This window comes from Bombina bombina, chromosome 5 (genome assembly GCF_027579735.1).
Source record: "Bombina bombina isolate aBomBom1 chromosome 5, aBomBom1.pri, whole genome shotgun sequence".
Lineage (NCBI taxonomy): Eukaryota > Metazoa > Chordata > Amphibia > Anura > Bombinatoridae > Bombina > Bombina bombina.
In genome coordinates, this window is record NC_069503.1 from 873543969 (window position 1) to 873562522 (window position 18554).

General features: G+C 40.0%; 1 protein-coding gene across 1 annotated transcript in view; it reads right to left on the reverse strand.

Annotated features, from left to right (window-relative positions):
• The window catches only part of LOC128661646 (ethanolaminephosphotransferase 1-like), a 189672-nt gene that overhangs the window by 38999 nt on the left and 132119 nt on the right, over positions 1-18554 (reverse strand). The window contains exon 6 of the mRNA XM_053715877.1: positions 17064-17172. Coding sequence (XP_053571852.1) covers positions 17064-17172 — 109 coding nt within the window. The remainder of the gene's footprint in view (positions 1-17063; positions 17173-18554) is intronic.

Consider the following 18554-nt stretch of genomic DNA (forward strand, 5'->3'; position numbering starts at 1 on the left):
GGATTATGAGGAGCTATGTTATTCTATTTGGGCTAAATTCCTTAGATTATGGGTTATTTAAAAGTTAGAAGGCTTCCCTATAATGGCATTAAAACTTGCACTAAAAATTAAAAAAAACAAAACTTTAAATTAATCCAGAAATACCTCCATAGAGTATTTGGGGTCCAAAAGTGGCCCTGTTTCTCTTGATAATGTTATACTCAATATTATAGAATAATCTTATTTTGTTATCTGAATATGTACTGCATTAAGATCTAGAGTATCATATTTCCTTGTGTTATTTTCCACTAACATTTATTTTAGCTTACATGGATATTTCTTAATGTTTCGTTCACAATACATATTGTTCTTTAATATTTCTATCTAATAGTTAATGGACCCTGCCATATATCAAGCTTTACATTATGAGGGGTTATTTACTGATATACATGTATTGTTTGTTCCCCTTATTCATGCCATGCTTAGGGATTATGTAACCACAAGCCTACTACAGTTCTTTTCCCAGCTATGTAATGTGTGTTACAGTTCAAGTTAAATATCTTGCAGTTTATTATTCTAGCTTTAATAAGATTAATTTTCTGCAAACCTAAGGGAGGTGTTTTTAGCATATTTGTACCTGAAAGCTGCACTCTGTCACGAATGTATTGCATATACCGAATGCATATTTTATGTATTCCAGACTCTCAACTGTGTTTTCTGAAGCTGCTTTAGATAAAGCCTGGGAAGGTTGGCGTTGACTAATGTATAAGTTTAACCATTGAGTAGTCATTATTTGGCACCCATAAGTCGGTTTGTTAGCTGCAGCTGTTATTATGTTAAGTTTATAGCCCATGAGTGGCTTATCAGGTTTTCTTTATACATGAAAAAAATAAAATAAGGTTCTACCTTTTAGATGGGATCCAAAAGCGGTCCCTTAATTATAATTTGCCTTCTACAAGATTCAGGTGTGTGAAGGGTCCAAAAGTGGCCCTCATTATCAGCCAGAAGGCAGGCTATGTTGTACTATAAGATGTGAATATTAACCAATGTGGTCTTTATTGTTGTCTGTAGTAGGATATGGTGCTCAGTGTTTTTTACTGTATACAACTGTGAATTTTTGCATCAGTGTTTCACATTGTAATCTGTTTATTCTGTATTGCTCGGTGAACCTTAATTAAAAAAAAAAAAGCCTAACACTAACCCCGACGATCCACTTACAGTTTCTGAAGTCCCGCGTGAACGATCTTCATCCCGGTGCACAAAGTCCTCATCCAGGAGACGAGAAGTCTTCATCCAGGCAGCCTCTTCAATCTTCATCCCGGCGGCGAAGTCCTCATCCAAGCGGTGAGAAGTCTTCATCCAGGCGGCCTCTTCAATCTTCATCCAGACGGCATCTTCTATCTTGATCCCGGGGGGTGGAGCTGGTCCATCCTGAAGACATCCAGCGTGGAGCATCCTCTTCATGCGGTCACCGCCGTACACTGAATCTTCAATGCAAGGGAGTCGTTTCAAGATGGCTGAAAAATTTGAATCAGCCAATAGGAATGAGAGCTGCTAAAATCCTATTAGCTGTTCAAATCAGCCAATAGGATTTAAGCAGCTCTCATTCTATTGGTGGATTCGAATCAGCCAATAGAATAAGAGCTGCTTAAATTCTAACATTGCATTGCAGGCTAAAAGGCTTGCGGTACACCTATACCGACAAGATTCGTAATGGTTGCGGTGCTGTTTTAACGCTGAAATTACCATTTTTTCAGCGTTAAAACATGAACGCACAACCCGGTAATCTAGCTGAATGTTTCTTATTTTATTAAATTGATTACTGAATTGGGTTACAAAGACCGTAGTGTTTTCTTTGTAGTTTAATCTAGTGGCTTTTTCTTGTATAGCTTTTTTGTTTTTGTTCGGAATTTTTTGTAATAGGTCATTTCTTATCATTTTTGCTATTTCTGCTCTAAGGGACATTAGAACTTTTTTTTTATCATAGCCACGTTTTGTGAGTCTATTTACTAATTTAAGTGAATGTAAATAGTAGTCTTGGTCAGTGGTGCATATCCTTATTCTAATTAATTGGCCTTTTTTAGTGTGGTATGGGTGTGGCAGGAATCAGCCCTTAGGATGGTGTTGCCAGCTATGTCTTTCCTATACCGTTCTGCAAGGATTTGATTGTTATCTGCTTTAAGGGTTACATCCAAATAGTTTATTTGTTTGCTATCTAACTGAAATGTACATTTTAAGTTTCTCATTCCTGTTTAAAAACCCAACAAATTCCTACGCGAGCACATTGTCTCCATGCCAGACAAACAGAAGATCGTCTATGTATCTGGCATAGAAATCAATGTGCTTGTAATAAATGTTTTCTTGACTGAAAATATATGTAGCTTCAAACCATCTTAAAAACAAGTTGGCATACAAAAAAATTTGCCCCCATCGCGGTACCACGTGTTTGGAGGTAATATTCGAATTTAATTGAAAAAAATCATGTGTTAAAAGGAATCTCAGTGTTTATAATAAAAAATCAATCAAGTCAGATGGAAAAGTGCTTTTAAGTAAAAGATGATATTCCACAGCTTTTATCCCTAACTCATGTGGAATAGATGAGTACAGGGACGAGACATCCACTGTTAGCCATATGTTACCATTTTTCCAACATTTGCCTTTATGAAAAGCCGCCTTGTGCGTGTGATATGGTGGCGATGAGCTCCATACCGCAAAAAATCCAAGCGCTGCTTTGACGTGCTCGTGCACGTTTTCCCCATAGACAGCAAAGGGGAGAGTGTGTTAGGAAAAAACCTAACACCTGAAGAGCGTAATAAAAAGCTCTGTTACGTTTAAACCTAACACCCTAACATAAACCCCACGTCTAAACAACCTTAATCTGCCCCCAGACATTGCTGCCATCTAAATAAAGGTATTAACCCCTAATCTGCCGCTCCCAACATCACTGCCACTTAAATAAAGTTATTAACCCCTATTCCACCGCTCCCCGATATCGCTGCAACAATAATAAAGTTATTAACCCCTATTCCCCCGCACCCCAACATCGCCCACACTATAATAAAGTTATTAACCCCTGTTCCGCCGCTCCCCGACATCACCGCCACTAAATAAAGTTATTAACCCCTAAACCTCTGGCCTCCCACATCACCGCTACTAAATAAACCTATTAACCGCTAAACCGACAGCCCCCACATCGCTAACAACAAAATCAAACTATTAACCCCTAAACCTAACAACCCCCTAACTTTATATTAAAATTTCAAGATCCCTATCTTAAAATTAATAAAAACTTACCTGTGCAATTAAAAAAAAAACTAAGTTTAAACTATATATTAAACTAACATTACTATTATAATAGAATTAAAATAACTACAAATTAAATAAACTAGATTACACATTTAAAAAAACCTAACACTAGTAAAACAATTTAAATCTACAGTTACAAAAAATAAAAAATACTAAATTACAAAAAATAAAAAACACTATATTCCAAAAAAAGCAGCGCTTGTGAGATTTTGTTCCACATCATCCTGATTTTTTTTTAGCTCAGCATCAAACTCATTGTACTTGGCATAGGTCTGCATTGGTTCTAGTTTGCTTTGAAGTTCTTTAACGTCCTTGAGAGTCTTATCTCTATTGTTGTTTCTGTTGGTTTTTAGTTTGTTCATTAATTTCAGTGAGCATTCGCTCAACGTTTCGTTCCAATCATCCAATAATTCTTTATCCTCATCCTTGTCTACATTTCAAAATTTCTTAAATCTTAGGCCTCGTGGTATAATTGCTGAATTTATATATTTATCCAGATAAATCAATTAGTACCACATCTTAAATTCCTTGACTCTAAGATTTTCCATAGTAAGAAACAGTTGTCGCAATTCACTTGTCTGAATTTGATCAGGAGTAAGCTCCTCCCTACTTTCCTTGTATGTAATTTTTCTATTAAAGATATCCTCCAATGCAGTTGAATGCGCCATTTTGGTCAATTAATAGTAACAGAGAAAGTACATATGCAAAACAGGATTAGCTCAGTCTTCACCTGTGCAAGGATTATATCAATGCTGATAAAGTGTACCAGTAATCTCAGTGTTTTGTTTCATACAACAAGAGATTCCAATTGTTTAACATGAACAAAATTTTAGTGCAGATGTCCTTATAGATTCTGAGTGCAAAATACTGTTTATATCCCGGTAGTGTATCATCAATTTTATCTCTCCCACTCTCTTTTGGACAAAGCTGGCAACACACATATCTTTATCAACAGTTTGGTAAAGCTCCTTATTCAGACTCTCTGAAAATGAATCTTCACTTGCTTCCAAGACCCTGTGAACTTGGAGACAGTGGTATTGGATATAAACACAAAGATAGTACACAAAAAGGAAGAGTGGAAACTCTTGCTTTTACCAGGGGTTGCTTCGGCGTCTCTCCCAGATCTGAAATTGCTGCTAGACTCAGCGTTTGCAATCAACATAGGGAGCAAGAAAAAAGTTGCCATTTATGGTAAGCCCATGGTGAGGTAAGATGCAGACTTGTAGAAGGCACATAAATAACTGCTAAGGAGTATAAGTAAAACTCATACCTTTATTGAAAGTGGTTGAAACAATCACAGCAGTTTAAAACATGGCAGTGACCAAGGAGTGTAGGTACTGTCATGAGATGCAGGACATATGCAGGACACAGCAATGATGGTACAACTCTATTTTATTACAGAGCATAGCAATACACATCCAGACAGGTTGATTGTACTAAACTAACTGCGACACAGACACCGGACCTAAGCCCCGCCCACATGCTAGTGACATCACATCCTGCTATCATCACATCTTCCCCTTTTTCAAAGGCAAAGCATACATTCGCATATATTAAATAACAAGGTACACCAACAGGGTATACAACAACGTTTTGTTTTAGAACATTATAAAAACAGATAGATTAGAAAACATGAACAAATAAATTACATCCTGACTTGGACATCGGGGTAGACTACCCTAGTCCACAGTGACCATGGGATTATTCTGCCCATACTTCCGGTCACTGTTCTAGCTAAAGTCAGTCCCTGTATCGGGCCGGAAGCCTCACCACTCTTCCGCTTGATGTAACTTTGCATGAACTGTCCTCTGATACAGAAGATGGTGAACAAGAGTCTGCTGGAGGCAAAGATATATCCCCGCTATGATCTTGCTGGGGGGAAGGCACCTCCCTTAGAACAGGGGATCCCACCGGCGGTGGTACTGAGGTATCCGGTTCCAGACTCTCAGGTACAGGCTGAAGATGTCTTCGGTTACGGCGTGTAACCGTCCCTCCCTCTGTAAGGACTGTGTAAGACCTTGGTTCTGGAGAGCGGCCCACTACCGTAGCAGGCGTCTTCCATTTCTTCTCATCATCCAGTTTAATTCTGATACTTTGGCCCGCTTTCAGTTCCTGTAAAGGCCTGACAGAATGTCTCCTGTCGTAGAAGAAACGATAACCCTTTTTGGCCTCTTCATCCCTCCTAAGGACTTCGTCCCGAGGAACAGGGCCAGGCGGCTTGAAGACACCCACTGAGGGTAAAGTGGTGCGAATCTGGCGTCCTAGCATCAGCTGTGCCGGGCTAAACCCGGTGGCTTGAATGGGCGTCGCCCTGTATGACAAGAGGGCTAGGTACGGTTCAGATTGCTTTAGAATGAATTTTGTTGTTTGAACTGCCCTTTCAGCCATTCCGTTGGCCTGCAGATAATGTGGACTTGACGTGGAATGTACAAAATCATATTCCCTGCTGAAAGCACTGAACTCTGTAGAAGCGAACTGCATGCCATTATCACTCACCAGCTCCATTGGAATGCCCCAGCGGGCGAACAAGCTCTTCAGGCGAATGATAACGGCCTGACTTGTGATATCATTCAGGGGTGCTATTTCCAAATACCTGGAATAGTAGTCGATAACAACAAGAAACTTTTTCCCGTGCAGTTCGCACAAATCAGCAGCTATTTTCTGCCACGGCCCCGCAGGCAGCGGAGTAGACATTAAGGGCTCCCTTCTCTGAGTAGGCCGGCGTTCCCGGCAAAAGGCACATTTAGACACGTGATTTGCAATGTCGGAGCTGATCCCAGGCCACCACACAGCTGTAGCTGCTCTTTCTCTGCACTTTGTGATGCCTAAGTGCCCATCGTGTATCCTGTTCAACATCTCATTCCTCATGCTGACAGGAATTACAATACGGTCTTGGAACAGCACCAACCCCTCCAGCTCCGTGAGCTGCGACCTCTCTGGCTGGTAAGCATTTAAAGACATCCAGGCTGCCCGGCTCTCGGGCCAGCCATCTCTTATGTACCTTATAACTTCTTGCAGATCTGTGTCCAAATATGTCTCTTTCTTTATCTCTTCCAGTTTCCTTGAAGAAATGGACTTAGAGGCCAGAACTGAATCAACATACACTTTTACATCCGACTCTGTGGAGGATTCTTCAGCAGCAGCCAGCGGGAGCCTGGACAGTGTATCTGCCACAACCAGCTGCTTCCCCGGCACATGCACTGCCTGAACATTGAACCTGAGTAGTCTCATTAAAAGTCTCTGGCATCTCAAGGGTGTTTTGTCGATGTCATAAGAATTGATAAGAGGGACTAGCGGTTTGTGGTCAGTTTCCAGACTAAATTTCTCCAAACCCACTAGATAACGCTGAAAGCGCTCACAGGCCCAAACTGCAGCCAGGCACTCTTTCTCAATTTGAGCGTATTTTGACTCCGCAGCCGTCAGTGTGCGGGAACAGTAGGCGATGGGCTGTAGTTTGTTGTCATTCAGCTGCAGGAGTGCAGCCCCCAACCCATAACTGCTTGCATCAGCACTAACCACAGTCTTTTTTGAAGGGTCGTAGAACCCCAGCACTGGGGCAGACCCCAGCAGGGACTTAGCATGCAGGAACGCTTTTTCTTGTGAGGGTCCCCAGACCCAGGCAACATCTTTCTTAAGCAACTCTGTGATAGGGTGCAAAACTGTAGATAAATCTGGAAGAAACTTGCCCACGTAATTTACAAGGCCCAATATCTGTCTCAGCTCATGTACATCAGAAGGGCTTTTCATCTGTTCGATAGCCCGAATTTTCTCGGGGTCCGGCTTGATGCCATCCCCGTTGATGATATGCCCAAAGTAGCATAATTCAGTTTTCCTAAAATGACATTTTTCTTTATTCAGCTTCAGCCCAGACTCTTTGATAGCCTGCAGCACACAACTCAAACGCTGATCATGCTCCTCCACTGTAGACCCATACACTAGAATGTCGTCCATGACGACTGCTGTGCCCACGTGGCCACTCAGGAGAGAACTCATTTCCCTCTGAAAGATCTCAGGAGCGGAGGATATCCCAAAGGGAAGTCTGCAGAAACAGAACCGACCTACCGGAGTGATAAAGGTAGTCAGTTTGCGGCACTTTGGATCCAGGGGGATCTGCCAAAAGCCGCTAGAAGCGTCTAATGTGGAAAAGAACTTCGCCCCAGCCAACTTCGGGGCTATATCTTCCAGTGTCGGCAGCACAAATCTCTCCCTCTTCACTGCCTCATTCAACCTTTTCAGGTCCACACAGATGCGCACCTTTCCGTTTTTCTTTGCAACTGGAACAATGGGGGCACACCAATCAGTTGCTTCAACAACCTCTTCAATAACCCCCATAGACTTCATGCGCATGAGCTCTTCCTCCACTTGAGGCATGAGCGGGAACGGAATTCTACGAGGAGTAGAAATACTGTACGGGACTGCGTCACTTTTAAGTGCTATACGGACAGGTTTGCAGCTCAGTAGGCCCAACTCGCCAAACATATCTTCAGAGATCTCATTCACTCTGGCCACGAGGCCCAAGTCACAGGCTGCTTTTCTGCTCAATAAACTGTTAACACACTGACCTCGGATCACATGCACCCACATGGTGAACTTCCTCTGTTTGTACTCACAGCTGGCAAGAAATTTCCCCACACAATCAATGCGGCCACCAGGACTATGAACATTTGTAGTAACCTTCGCCAGCTGGGGCTGTCGAGGCAGTTTCATAAATTCAGCAAAAGACATTACAGTGATATCAGCTCCTGTGTCAATCTTAAAATCAACATCGGCTCCCATTACAGTAAAGGTAACTTTCCAATCTTCCTCTGAGCTTGTCCGTTCCACAACAGACCCCACAAAAGACACTTCCTGACCCTCCTGGTCACTGTCCACCTGCATCTCCTTAATGTATTCAGTTTTACACACAACTTCAAAATGGCCTATTCTGTTACATTTTCTGCATCTTTTATCTCTGGCCGGGCATATAGCACTCTGATCATGAGCCCGGTAGCACCGTGTGCATCGGCCATGTTGCGCCCATCCACTTCTAGGCCTTTCCAGTACTTTAGATCTACCGCTCACACTGTGCCTTTCACTAGTAATTTTCCTAGACTGTTGCACTTCATCCACAATACTCTCAGACCTCAGATCAGCACTTTGCTTTTTCACCAGTTCACTCTGGCGGGCCATCCTAATAGCCCCGTCTAACGTTAAATCAGGCTCTAACTGCAGCTTCAGGGAGACTTCAGCATCTGCAATTCCAATAACTATTCTGTCTCTGATTTGCTCTTCTTTAGCAACACCAAACTCACAGAATTCAGCTAATTCATACAGGCTGCGCACAAATGACTCCACAGATTCTCCCACACGCTGATTACGTTTGTGAAAACAAGCTCTCTCATGAATCACATTTCTTTTGGGCACAAAGTGGGCACTGAGTTTATCCATAACTAAATCAAAGTTAGCTTCGTCCCCTTCTTGGAAAGTAAAAGCATTGAACACTGGCTCTACATCTTTCCCCATAGAATATAAAAGAGAATTAACTTGTACTTCACCACTCTCCTTGTTCAGTTTGGATGCAATCCTGAAGCGCTGAAACCGCTGACGCCATGTGGGCCAAGCTGCAGGCTGAGAAAAGTCAAAAGGCTCAGGTGGGGTAAACTTTGGCATCGTCATCATCAGAAACAGAAGCGTAGTCCAGAACTTCTGACACCATGTCATGAGATGCAGGACATATGCAGGACACAGCAATGATGGTACAACTCTATTTTATTACAGAGCATAGCAATACACATCCAGACAGGTTGATTGTACTAAACTAACTGCGACACAGACACCGGACCTAAGCCCCGCCCACATGCTAGTGACATCACATCCTGCTATCATCACAGGTACTATTGGAGGGTGATGTCATCTGACGCATTTCACGCCCTTCTGGTGCTTTGTCCAAGATAATTATGTAGGTATGTGCCTTCTACAAGTCTTACCTCACCTTGGGCTTACCAAAAAGGGGAACTTTTTTCTTTCTGCATATTTATATACACATATATACACACACATATATATATATATATATATATATATATATAACAACAATCCGAATGAGAATCCGCCCTCCTGGGGTCAGCCACCCGGTTGTTCCGTGTAGTAATAATAGCTCCCTCAGAAGCAGAGACAAACCAGGCTTTTTCCAAATCAAAGAGTCAAATTTATTACAAATAAATTTGACTCTTTGATTTGGAAAAAGCCTGGTTTGTCTCTGTTTCTGAGGTATATATATATATAAGATGCTCAATAAACAAAGTATTGTAGTATGCTGTGCTACCTTTTTTATTGGACTAACATAATATTTCTATATATTATTGGTTATTTGTAACCAACAGATTCTGCAGTGCTAATATATATATATATATATATATATATATATATATATATATATATACATATATACATATATATATATATATATATATATGTATATATATATATATATATATATATATATATACTGTATATATGATAAGCAAACCAACACTCTCTGTCCCAAATGGTTAAAACGGGGTGCTTCCCAATTATAGATATCAAATGTCCATAGGGAGCATTTGTTTTTGAGATATATGTGCGTGCATTCTGCTGACATTATGAAATATAGGGCTGGTCTGCAATTTTTCCAGGGCTGTTTTTTATTCCCAGTCCGGCCCTGACTATGCCTCTGATTAACCCTTTGTTTTTGGACTGACTTGGGCCTAGATTTGGAGTTTGGCGGTAGCCGTGAAAACCAGCGTTAGAGGCTCCTAACGCTGGTTTTAGGCTACCTCCGGTATTTGGAGTCAGTCAAAAAAGGGTCTAACGCTCACTTTTCAGCCGCAACTTTTCCATACCGCAGATCCCCTTACGTCAATTGCGTATCCTATCTTTTCAATGGGATTTTTCTAACTCCGGTATTTAGAGTCGTGTCTGAAGTGAGCGTTAGAATTCTAACGACAAAACTCCAGCCGCAGAAAAAAGTCAGTAGTTAAGAGCTTTCTGGGCTAACGCCGGTTCATAAAGCTCTTAACTACTGTGCTCTAAAGTACACTAACACCCATAAACTACCTATGTACCCCTAAACCGAGGCCCCCCCACATCGCCGCCACTCGATTACACTTTTTTAACCCCTAATCTGCCGACCGCCACCTACGTTATCCTTATGTACCCCTAATCTGCTGCCCCTAACACTGCCGACCCCTATATTATATTTATTAACCCCTAACCTGCCCCCCACAACGTCGCAGCCAGCTACCTACAATAATTAACCCCTAATCTGCCGACCGCAAAGAGCCGCCACCTACATTATAGCTATGTACCCCTAATCTGCTGCCCCTAACACCGCCGACCCCTATATTATATTTATTAACCCCTAATCTGCCCCCCTCAATGTCGCCTCCACCTGCCTACACTTATTAACCCCTAAACTGCCGAGCGGACCTGAGCGCTACTATAATAAAGTTATTAACCCCTAATCCGCCTCACTAACCCTATAATAAATAGTATTAACCCCTAATCTGCCCTCCCTAACATCGCCGACACCTAACTTCAATTATTAACCCCTAATCTGCCGACTGGAGCTCACCGCTATTCTAATAAATGTATTAACCCCTAAAGCTAAGTCTAACCCTAACACTAACACCCCCCTAAATTAAATATAATTTTAATCTAACGAAATTAATTAACTCTTCTTAAATAAATTATTCCTATTTAAAGCTAAATACTTACCTGTAAAATAAACCCTAATATAGCTACAATATAAATTATACTTACATTGTAGCTATTTTAGGATTTATATTTATTTTACAGGTAACTTTGTATTTATTTTAACCAGGTACAACAGCTATTAAATAGTTAAGAACTATTTAATAGCTAAAATAGTTAAAATAATTACAAATTTACCTGTAAAATAAATCCTAACCTAAGTTACAATTAAACCTAACACTAGACTATCAATAAATTAATTAAATAAAATACCTACAATTACCTACAATTAAACCTAACACTACACTATCAATACATTAATTAAATACAATATCTACAAATAAATACAATGAAATAAACTAACTAAAGTACAAAAAATAAAAAAGAACTAAGTTACAAAAAATAAAAAAATATTTACAAACATTAGAAATATATTACAACAATTTTAAACTAATTACACCTACTCTAAGCCCCCTAATAAAATAACAAAGCCCCCCCAAAATAAAAAAATGCTCTACCCTATTCTAAATTACTAAAGTTCAAAGCTCTTTTACCTTACCAGCCCTGAACAGGGCCCTTTACGGGGCATGCCCCAAGAAGTTCAGCTCTTTTGCCTGCAAAAAAAAACATACAATACCCCCCCCCCAACATTACAACCCACCACCCACATACCCCTAATCTAACCCAAACCCCCCTTAAATAGGTATTTTATTTAATTAATTTATTGATAGTCTAGTGTTAGGTTTAATTGTAACTTAGGTTAGGATTTATTTTACAGGTAAATTTGTTAACTATTTAATATCTATTGTACCTGGTTAAAATAAATACAAAGTTACCTGTAAAATAAATATAAATCCTAAAATAGCTATAATATCATTATAATTTATATTGTAGCTATATTAGGATTTATTTTACAGGTAAGTATTTAGCTTTAAATAGGAATAATTTATTTAAGAAGAGTTAATTAATTTCGTTAGATTTAAATTATATTTAACTTAGGGGGGTGTTAGGGTTAGGGTTAGACTTAGCTTTAGGGGTTAATACATTTATTAGAATAGCGGTGAGCTCCAGTCGGCAGATTAGGGGTTAATGTTTGAAGTTAGGTGTTGGCGATGTTAGGGAGGGCAGATTAGGGGTTAATACTATTTATTATAGGGTTAGTGAGGCGGATTAGGGGTTAATAACTTTATTATAATAGCGGTGCGGTCCGGTCGGCAGATTAGGGGTTAATAAGTGTAGGCAGGTGGAGGCGACGTTGTGGGGGGCAGATTAGGGGTTAATAAATATAATATAGGGGTCGGCGGTGTTAGGGGCAGCAGATTAGGGGTACATAGGGATAATGTAAGTAGCGGCGGTTTACGGAGCGGCAGATTAGGGGTTAAAAATAATATACAGGGGTCAGCGATAGCGGGGGCGGCAGAATAGGGGTTAATAAGTGTAAGGTTAGGGGTGTTTAGACTCGGGGTACATGTTAGAGTGTTAGGTGCAGACGTAGGAAGTGTTTCCCCATAGCAAACAATGGGGCTGCGTTAGGAGCTGAACGCGGCTTTTTTGCAGGTGTTAGGTTTTTTTTCAGCTCAAACAGCCCCATTGTTTCCTATGGGGGAATCGTGCACAAGCACGTTTTTGAGGCTGGCCGCGTCCGTAAGCAACTCTGGTATCGAGAGTTGCATTTGCGTTAAATATGCTCTACGCTCCTTTTTTGGAGCCTAACGCTGACATTATATGGACTCTCAATACCAGAGTTATTTTAAAGGAGCGGCCAGAAAAAAGCCAGCGCTAGCTACGCGGGTCGTTACCGACAAAACTCTAAATCTAGCCGTTGGTCTTGGTTTATGACTTTAGCTTGTTTGCTTGACCCGGACTGTCCAACTTAGATTTTTTTTAAACTGGATTGTTTTGTAGTAGCTGATTAAAGTACTAGAGAGAGAATTCAGCCACTAATTCTAGTCTCATTGCTCTCTTACACCTGGCATTTGTTTGGACACTGTGTTATTTCCAGTGACCCAGTAAGGGCTTGTGGTGAGATGGGATTCTCAGCCTTTGATTCCAGCTTGTTTCATTCAGAAACAACAGAACTCTACCTGATAATGAGAAGACGCATGCTCATATAGGAAAGCAGCTTGCTGTTTGTTACACAAGTGTAATGTAAACAGAATTAAAAATATTTATAACATTTTCATTTTATATAATATTCCATTTTTATTTGTTTTTATTTGCAAAAGCTCTACACCTTGACAATATTACCTAAGCATTGTCAGTATTTTAAGGTCCTCCAAAAAAATGAGGCAAATTTTAGCTTGTGAACTGGTTCTGGATGTGAAGGAGAGGCACCTACATTACAATATAATGCTCAATAAAACCCAATAGATTATGTGTGGTTTCTCACCATGCAGGAGAGGTTTTGATCATTTTGGGCCAATATGAAATCAATTGTTTAACTAAACCTCACTAGGCCTCAAGACAAAGGTGTAATCAGCAGCCACATAGGAACAAGATATGCTGCTTCTCTGTGATTGTGAGTTGTCTTTCCCTATTGGTTAGACCGAACCAGAAAATATGCCCTTGAGTAGCTTTCCTGAACAAATATGTTGACAGGTTTTTGCCACCATATTTGTAAAGGCAAAACAACATTTTTATTTGCAAATCACTTTCGGCTTGATTACGAGTTGTGCATTATGCTTAAAAAGCAGCGTTAAGAGGTCCTAACGCTGCTTTTTAACGCCCGCTGGTATTACGAGTCTTGAAGGTACAGGCTCACGGCTCACTTTTTTGGCCAGACTTGGAAATACCGCAAATCCACTTACATAAATTGCGTATCCTCTTTTTTCAATGGGACTTGCATAGCGCCGGTATTACGAGTCTGCCAAAAAGTGAGCGGTAGACCCTCTCCTGTCAAGCCTGGTACCGCATTTTAAAGTCAGTAGTTAAGAGTTTTACACTACAATGCCGTAGCATAAAACTCTTAACTAAAGTGCTAAAAAGTACACTAACACACATAAACTACCTATTAACCGCTAAACCGAGGCCCTCCTGCATCGCAAGCACGAAAATAAATTTAACCCCTAATTTGCCGAACCGGACATCTCCGCCACTATAATAAATATATTAACCCCTAAACCGCCGCACTCCCACCTCGCAAACATTAGTTAAATATTATTAACTCCTAATCTGTCGTCCCTAACATCGCCGACACCTACCTACATTTATTAACCCCTAATCTGCCGCCCCCAATGTCGCCGCCATTATACTAAAGTTATTAACCCCTAAATCTAAGTCTAACCCTAACCCCCCCAACTTAAATATAATTAAAAGAAATCGAAATAAAAATTTCTATCATTAACTAAATTATTCCTATTTAAAACTAAATACTTACCTATAAAATAAACCCTAAGCTAGCTACAATATAACTAATAGTTACATTGTATCTATCTTAGGGTTTATTTTTATTTTACAGGCACGTTTGTATTTATTTTAACTAGGTAGAATAGTTAGTAAATAGTTATTAACTATTTACTAGCTACCTAGCTAAAATAAATACAAAAGTACCTGTAAAATAAAACCTATCCTAAGTTACAATTACACCTAACACTACACTTTAATTAAATTAATTCCCTAAATTAAATACAATTAAATAAAATTAGCTAAAGTACAAAAAAAAACCACACTAAATTACAGAGAATAATAAACAAATTACAAGATTTTTAAACTAATTACACCTAATCTAATCCCACCTAATCTAATCCCCCTAACAAAATAAAGAAGCCCCCCCAAAATAAAAAAAGCCCTACCCTACACTAAATTACAATTAGCCCTTAAAAGGGGGCATTGCCCCAAAGTAATAAGCTCTTTTACCTGTAAAAAAAATGACAAATCCCCCCCAACATTAAAACCCACCACCCACACAACCAACCCTACCTAAAACCCACCCAATACCCCCTTAAAAAAAACTAACACTAACCGCTTGAAAATTACCTTAACGGGAGAAGTCTTCATCTAACCGGGCCGAAGTCCTCAACGAAGCCGGGAGAAGTCTTCATCCAAGCCGGGCAAAGTCGTCCTCCAGACGGGCAGAAGTCTTCATCTAGACGGCATATTCTATCTTCATCCATTTGGTGTGGAGCGGGTCCATCTTCAAGACATCCGACGCGGAGCATCCTCTTCATCCGACGGCTAACACTGAATGAAGGTTCCTTTAAATGACGTCATCCAAGATGGCGTCCCTTCAATTTCCGATTGGCTGATAGAATTCTATCAGCCAATCAGAATTAAGGTAGAAAAAATAGAATTGCATCAGCCAATAGGATTGAGCTGGCATTCTATTGGCTGATTGGAACAGCCAATAGAATGCCAGCTCAATCCTATTGGCTGACTGGATCAGCCAATAGGATTGAACTTCAATCCTATTGGTTGATTGCATCAGCCAATAGGATTTTTTCTACCTTAATTCCAATTGGCTGATAGAATTCTATCAGCCAATCGGAATTGAAGGGACGTCATCTTGGATGACGTCATTTAAAGGAACCTTCATTCAGTGTTAGACGTCAGATGAAGAGGATGCTCCGCGTCGGATGTCTTGAAGATGGACCCGCTCCGCGCCGGATGGATGAAGATAGAAGATGCCGTCTGGATGAAAACTTCTGCCCGTCTGGAGGACCACTTCTGCCCGGCTTGGATGAAGACTTCTCCCAGCTTCGTTGAGGACTTCGGCCCAGTTGGATGACGACTTCTCCCAGTAAGGTGATCTTCAAGGGGTTAGTGTTAGGTTTTTTAAGGGGTTATTGGGTGGGGTTTAAAGTAGGGTTGGTTGTGTGGGTGGTGGGTTTTAATGTTGGGGGGATTTGTAATTTTTTTTACAGGTAAAAGAGCTGATTACTTTGGGGCAATGCCCTGTAAAAGGCCCTTTTAAGGGCTATTTGTAATTTAGTGCAGGGTAGGGCGTTTTTATTTGGGGGGGGCTTTTTTATTTTGTTAGGGGGATTAGATTAGGTGTAATTAGTTTAAACATCTTGTAATTTGTTTATTATTTTCTGTAATTTACTGTTTGTTTTTATTGTACTTTAGCTAATTTTATTTAGTTGTATTTAATTCAGGGAATTAATTTAATTATAGTGTAATTGTAACTTAGGTTAGGTTTTATTTTACAGGTACTTTTGTATTTATTTTAGCTAGGTAGCTAGTAAATAGTGATGGCGACGTTGGGGGCGGCAGTTTAGGGGTTTATAAATGTAGGTAGGTGACGGCGATGTTAGAGCCGGCAGATTAGGGGTTAATAATATTTAACTAATATTTGCGAGGCGGGAGTGCGCCGGTTTAGGGGTTAATATGTTTATTATAGTGGCAGCGACGTTGGGGCGGCAGATTAGGGGTTAATAAGTGTAGGTAGGTGGCGGCGACATTGGGGTCGGCAGAGTAGGGGTTAATAAATATAATGTAGGGTTTGGCGATGTTGGGGCAGCAGATTAGGGTTTACTAATTATAATGTAGGTGTCAGCGATGTCAGGGGAGGCAGATTAGGGGTTAATAAGTGTAAGATTAGGGGTGTTTAGACTTGGGGTTCATGTTAGGGTGTTAGGTGTAGACATAAAATGTATTTTCCCATAGGAATCAATGGGGCTGCGTTAAGGAGATTTACGCTGCTTTTTTGCAGGTGTTAGACTTTTTTTCAGCCGGCTCTCCCCGTTGATTCCTATGGGGAAATTACACCAGCTCACCACTAACGTAAGCAGCGCGGGTATTGGAGTGCGGTAATGAGCAAAATTTTGCTAAACGCTCACTTCTTGTCTTTTAAAGCCGGGTTGGTAAAAACCCGTAATACCAGCGCTGTAGGTGAGTGAGCGGTGAGTGAAAACTGCTTGTTAGCACCACACAGCCTCTAACGCAAAACTCGTAATATGGGCATTTGAAAACAGGCAAAATAAAATAATGAATGTACATTTTTTTTGATTTGTAAAATGTTATTTTTGCGGTGTACTTAGAGTTTACTGTCTGTTTATTTCTATGAACCTCATACTGTCAGATTATATCCATGAAAAATATAACGTTGTTCACACCACATTGACACTTACCTACAAGAAATGTAATCAATATTTCAGTCATGTAGAAATTGAAAAACAGAGGTTTGTGCCAGGCATCAACTCCAAATATGGCTGTCAAAATGTACACTACCGTCAATGACTGAAAAAAAACAATAAATCAGAGTAGACAAAATAATTAAATAATATAAAGAATATATTATCATATAATATATTATCAAAAAGTTGTGGGAAGACTCATTATCCAGGGATGGAATAAAGAGTCTCTTAAATCTTTAGTAGAATTACACAATTATACACAGCGTTTTGTGGGTTATAGAGTAGGGCAGCTTACCAGTTATTCAGCAAATTACATGATATAATATGAAATGATTATGCATTTCATTGAAACATATATCTTGATGGCACGTAAGAACCTTAGTCTAACAAGCCTGTCCAAAATTTCCTTAAATGTTATAAAGTTATTAGGATAGCCTTATGCTTATCCCGGGCATTCTTGAAGTCCCTCATAGTGTTTGTCATTAACACCTCTAATAGAAAGTTATTCAATTAATCAACCACCCTTTCTGTGAAGAAGTGTTTCTGCAAATTACACCTGAACCTTCTACCCTTCAGTTTGTGTTCATGACCCCTTGTCCTTTACTAAGCACCTTAAAGGGATATGAAAAAGTGCTCAGTTAGTAAAAATATACGTTTAAATCAAAGTAAACATAAAAAGAAGCAGATTGTGTTAGCAAAACAGCAAACAACTTACTTGTTTTCTTGCTAAATGAGCACTTATAAATATGTAAAATGCTGACTAGAAAATATCACAAAATATATTTATGTCAACAACAATAAAAATAAAGCTATAAGTCATTGCAGAGGGACTACCTGATGCATCTCAAAGGACTAGGAAGTGAATGTGCATCTGGCATGTGCATGCAAATCACTTTTCTTTTCCTTCTCATTTGAGTTGTGTTAAATAATGTGTCCTTTTAAGTCAAAGCTTCCTTATGGGAAACCTGGAGCTGCCCGTGTTTACCCCAAAATGTCTGAACTATTCCAATATCTGAAGGCTTACACCCGGTCCTAGGCAATACTTGTGAAAAACTAGGAAGGATAGGGCATGAATCAAACCCCTGAATTTTTAGTCTAGGATCCTGTCAAATATATAAAGGGATACACACATTATATAAATTTAGCTTTAGATGCTGGGTCATATACACTCACCGGCCACTTTATTACGTACACCTTGCTAGTACTTTTGCCTTCAGAACTGCCTTAAATCTTTGCGGCATAGATTCAACAAGGTGTTGGAAACATTCCACAGAGATTTTGGTTCATATTTACATGATAGCATCACACAGTTGCTGCAGATTTTTCGGCTGCACATCCATGATGCGAATCTCCCATTCCACCACATCCCAAAGGTGCTCTATTGAATTGAGATCTGGTGACTGTGGAGGCCATTGGAGTACAGTGAACTCATTGTCATGTTCAAGAAACCAGTTGGAGATGATTTGAGCTTTGTGAGATGGTGCA